Genomic DNA, 5,726 nt, shown 5'->3' on the forward strand with positions numbered 1-5,726 from the left:
TGCATTTTGCGCATGTGTACTGGAAACAAGGAAGTGGTGGAAGCGAAGAACGGACGTGACAGTCATAATCCCATGTTTACCCCCATTTACATGTTTTCTTTGGGCTTTGTTGAATTCTTTTGCAGCTAGCTTGACCTCCGAATAATGGTAATCGTGTCGTCAACGTTCTTGTAGAGGGTAGCCGACACTATTAAGAAAGCAGTCAGTAACAAACCAAAGATGCCAGCGCGTAGCGTTGTCAACAGCGTTCCTGCCAGTAAAGTGAAGTACTCCAGGTTAGCCACTCATGACGACGGCTACATTGATTTACAGGTAAGACGGCCCAGATAATACATTATACATAGGCTTTTTGTCTTATTGAGTTATTTCAAAGGATCTGGATCACCATGAATACTGACGTCAAAGTCTTGTCTCTACCATGCTAAAAAGTGCAGTTTGATTTCAAATGTTCTTGTATTTTTAGCATTTGGTTGAAATTTCAAAATGACCGTAATGTGTACTGCAACATTTGAGGCTAACCCAATATGACCTTCTCTAAGCATTTGAAAGTAATGTCCAATTGTCAATGTACTTTTTACACACCTTGCTGGAGCTGAATGGTAGAATACACAACAGGCGTTTGTTTGGACCAATATATTTCCTGGTTAAATTAGAATTAGTATTTAATTCAAGTAGCTGTTTACATTATGCTCTTCACATTTGGACACTGAAAGCAACTGTGTAGTAGAGCTGGGCGATATGGAAAAAAATCTATCACGATATAGATCATTTTATATCACGAATCACGATTACGATATGCCACGGTCGTGCATCCCTAATTCAAACACAAAACTCAACAGAACTGTAGGTGGATGTTTTCAGACAGGGATGCACCGATACAACTTTTTTTCCAGACTCAGTACAAGCATGTAGAATGTACATTTGAGTACTCTCCGATATCAAGTACTTAATAATGCAATTGTGTTGAAAATGTGCTTCATTTTAATTGAATATTGCTCTAGAACAGTGGTTCTCATATGAGGCGTATGCATACGGACAGGTGTACGTGAAGGAACTTCAGATGGTCCGTGAGACTGAAAATATATTTAAAAAGTAGCATCAATGCAAAAAAGAGAGCTTGAGCACATTAGTTGCCTCCCTGCCTCCCATAACGACAACAATCTTCAGTGAAGCACAAGCTTAAGTTTCTCACTAAATGCGAAAAGAAAGACTCAGTTCAGTGCAGTAATGTAATATTCAGTGGTGACAGTTGGCAGTGTTGTCACTATTCTTTTAGATTATTAAATAGATATTTTAAAATGGCATTTTTAAGTGTTTCTGCTTTTATTTAAAGCAAAGTTAGTGATTTCATTTTGAGAACAGACCTGTACCATGATCCCAAAGGAGGACACTTTTTTGATAATTCTGTTTATGTGCACACATCTTTATTTATAATTAATTTAATTCTTTCTTTCTTTTTTTAATCTGTTTTTATTTTCAAATAGTTCGAGAGACACCACCACAAATGGAGCTCCAAAGTGTAATAACTCAGATACTAATGGCACAGCACTGAAATTCTTCGCGCTGGTTTGGGGGTACTTGGCTGAAAAAATATTCCACAGGGGGTACAACATTGAAAAAAAAGATTGAGACCCTACACATTGCTGTATATTTTATGTTACACATCACCAAAGAACCAGATCACACACTTATATGCCATCATTGTATGCATTAAAATCCCATGACTCAAAAAGTTTCGCGTTCAAAGTATGAGTGGGAAAAGTCTCTTTACTTCAATGTTCTTTTTGTGTTACAGTTCAAAAGAAGTCCACCCAAAGTCCCATACAAAGCCATAGCACTTGCCACAGTCCTGTTCTTAATTGGCTCTCTTTTAATCATCATCGGTTCGCTTCTCCTGGCTGGATACTTTGGAGTGACTGTGAGTAAAAGGGTTTTCACAGTGCATTATTATTACATGACGACTTTCGAAATGCTATTCGTCGCACTGAAATGTTTTACTGTCCCTTTCAGCACTCCGACAGCACCATTCCCATCCTGGTCATAGGAATCCTTGTTTTTCTTCCTGGAATTTACCACCTGCGAATAGCTTATTATGCATCAAAAGGATACCCTGGATACTCCTATGATGATATCCCAGACTTTGATGACTAAATGTTTCTTGACGCATGATGAAGTCCTCAAATTTCCAACACGTATCCCCCCTATGAAGGATGTAATTTAATACTTTGATGATTGTATTTTTTTTTTTTTACCTGAGTTTTCATATTGTTCCCTTTCTGATATGAGGCAAATATAGTCCGATAAGTATAAATGTTTTGTTTCTCAGTAAATGAATACAGCTGCAATTTATGATTCATTCTTGATTCGTTAATTCATGCAGTAAACATTTAACGTGGCCCATCTTAAGCCATTTGAATAACTTTTACATTTTTGTCATGACGCAAAATGGCTGTGCAGACAATGTAGCAGAATAATGAAAAAAGAAAAGAAAATTTGTTGTTGGTTGTAAACTGCATTTATAATACAATTTATAATATAATTGTTATATTAATAGTGTAGCTCAAGCGCAAATTCTTATGTATTTATGGCATAGAAGTCTTTTTCATACTAGCAGTTACTAACTCTAGTTATGACTTTAATACTACATTAACATGGGTAATTGACATGTTGCAATGTACAAATTAGCTGTGGTGGGAAGTAAAAAGGGGACGTCAACCCAAACATTGTTTTTCAAGCATATGTTCTATGCAGGCCCACTAGTTGAAACAAGGCATTCTGATTAATACTGCATTTTTGGAATATGAGTTAAGAAGCAAAATCCACCTGTTTTTAGCCATCATGTCTCAGCTTCAGAAAACAGGTACACCATGATTGGTCGTTATCTGAACCCTGAGCAGCTCCATAAAACAGGTGAGCCATGATTGGTTGATATCTGAGCCCTGAGCAACTGAGATGTAATTTTCAGTTAACAGGAGTGACAAAATGGCTGCCCCTCTGAGATTGCTAAAAACGGGTGAATTTTGCTGCTTTATTCCACAAACACAATATTAATCAGAATGCCTTGTTTCAAATAGTGGGCCTGCATAGAACATATTCTTGAAAAAGCAAATGTTTGGGTTGACTTGCCCTTTGAATGCTGTACATCAGCAGATTTTTCAGGTTATCCATCCATCCATCCATTATCTGTACCGCTTCTCCTCACAAGGGTCGCGGGGCGTGCTGGAGCCTATCCCAGCTGTCTTTGGGCAGTAGGCGGGGGACACCCTGAACTGGTTGCCAGCCAATCGCAGGGCACACAGAGACAAACATCCGCACTCACAATCACACCTAGGGCCAATTTTAGAGTATCCAATCAACTTACCATGCATGTTTTTGGAATGTGGGAGGAAACCGGAGTGCCCGGAGAAAACCCACGCAGGCACGGGGAGAACATGCAAACTCCACACAGGGAGGCCGGAGCCGGGATCGAACCCACGACCTCTGAACTGTGAGGCAGACGTGCTAACCAGTCGACCACCGTGCCGCCCGTTTTTCAGGTTATCTATTTGAATATTTATTTTTCTAATCAATTTTTACAATTATAGTAGGGGAGAGTGGGGTATCTTGTGCCAAGGGGCAAGTAGTGCCACCCCTGTTATTTAGAAAACCATAGAAGAAGTTGGCGATGTGACCACAGTACTTCTGTATTGGATTTCTCTTGCTTTTATATAGCATTATCATTTGTGAGATTAATATGATCTTTTTTACTTTTACTTTTACTTTTACAGTTATCAACGACACAATTTACCCCAGTGATTTCCCACTAATGGCAAAATTTACCCAGCACTAGGGGCAAGCTGTGCCACAGCACTTTTTTTTTCCTAAAGCTATATTCCTCAAACAGTTTATTTAATATCCAAAGTGATTCCTCCTAGGGATGCAGAGCATCCCAAACTATATGTACATATTTTATTTGGAGGCATTCCTGTGATCCCCTTTCATTAAAGGCACTTTAAGTAAAAACTGGCACTACTTACCTCACTCTCCCCTACTCCCAACATTTGAAAACGGATATCTGTAATTTCCACTCCATTTATTTCAACAGCCATGGATGACAACATGAGGTAAAAAGTCGTAAATAAAGAGAGATAAAGTCACCTGTGGTTGAGATTTTGATTGACTAATTGGAATCTTGGGGACAGCAAAAAAAAAAGAAGAAAAGACTGGAATTTGAAACCAGAACGCATTAAAATGACAGTGACACAAGAGATTTGGAGATGCAAGATATTCCCTGTCTTACTTAAGAGAATTGTATGATTTCTGCTACATGAATGATTGGTGGAAATCCGTTGTCTTGTGCCAGCCGAAAAAGTGCAAGATGCTGGTGTTAAAAAGATAACTTGCTTATCAGAAAAACATACAGGTAATGTGTATTGTTTCACTTGTGATTATTAGCTAATTAATATTTAACTTTTTATTTCATGATAGGATAGCTATGAAAACGTGTTTAGATGACATGGAGGCCTGTACTAAAGCTAGCCTTTTTTTCCTCAGTATGAGCACTATCAAAGTTGATAAAATAGGGAAACTATTTCATGTGAAGATGAGTGTTTTTTTTTTCGTTGTGCCAAGTTGTCAAACCGGTTGTGTCATGTCATCTTCAAAACCGCTTATCCTATATAGGGTCGCGGGGAGTTGCTGGAGCCTATCCCAGCCGTCAATGGGCGAAGGCAGACTACACCCCGAACTGGTCGCCAGCCAGTCGCAGGGCACACACAAACGGGTTGTGTTATATGATTGACCGGGGAAAAACATTTTCAAGGGGTGTTAATGCCTCCTAGTGGTGTTACGCTAACATGCCACAGAAATGTGTTTGCTTCAATCTGAACAATTGATAACATTTGATCACGGTAGCTAATTTTAGCAGCATCTTGGGAGGCACTAGTAACAACGATTACTAGATAAGACTCTAAGAACATAAAACGTCAATTATTTTTGTTGTATTCTTTTTGTTTTGTTTTATTAGTTAATGGTGAAGGTAGCAAGTCCAAGCACACGTTTAGATGAGGAAATAACAGTTTTGTTTTAAGTGGATTATTGGCTTTGTTTGCTGTTGTAAAAGTGTTTACCTTGTGGTAGGTTAGGCAGGTGTTTTTTGTTTGTTTGTTTTTTTATCACTTCATATTTCTGATTTGTACGTCTGTTTCACAACCTTTATTTTATATTCATTGAGCGTTTGGATGTCGGTTGGAAAGCGACAAGCATCTTTGGCCTTCTGGCTACTGTTTGCCTTTTGTTACGTCCCAACTCCGACGCTTTCTCACGAAAAGGGGCTTTTGTGTGAGGCGCCCAAATAGCCACTGCATGAAGCTCGCGGTGAGTGATTGCTAATTGACGGAAGTTGCTTAGTTTGTCTTCAACGTAAAAGGTATTTTAAGTTAGACTAAACTCTTTTTTAACATATTAACGTATTCATCACGTTCGTGGCATATAACACATAAGTATTCATATAATGACCATGTATTGCATCGCAGATTTATTTTTCCATTCCTTCATTTGTTCATTTATGTATTTTACACAGAATCAAATAATATTATTTTGAAAGCTTCAACAGGAAGTCTTACAGAATTCACTGGACTTGATAGGTATTGAAGCAGAGCTGTAATGGGAGGAGGGACTCATCGAGTATCAACATCGGGTTTTGGCTAAAACGTGCTGGGTGCGTTCTTTTCCCTGATGAAACGAGT

The 5,726-nt window shown here is 38.5% G+C and overlaps 1 protein-coding gene across 1 annotated transcript; it reads left to right on the forward strand.

Moving 5' to 3' along the window:
• tmem230b (transmembrane protein 230b) lies at positions 1–2,345 on the forward strand. The gene is made up of 3 exons (XM_086032120.1): positions 1–312; positions 1,796–1,918; positions 2,011–2,345. The coding sequence occupies exons 1-3, from the start codon at positions 220–222 to the stop codon at positions 2,149–2,151; spliced, it is 357 nt and encodes a 118-aa protein (XP_085888246.1). The 5' UTR covers positions 1–219; the 3' UTR covers positions 2,152–2,345.
• The last annotated feature ends 3,381 nt before the right edge of the window (positions 2,346–5,726 follow it).

The sequence above is a fragment of the Filicampus tigris genome, chromosome 5 (assembly GCF_054856515.1).
Source record: "Filicampus tigris isolate MCC_2025a chromosome 5, RoL_Ftig_1.0, whole genome shotgun sequence".
In the NCBI taxonomy this organism is placed as follows: Eukaryota; Metazoa; Chordata; class Actinopteri; order Syngnathiformes; family Syngnathidae; genus Filicampus; species Filicampus tigris.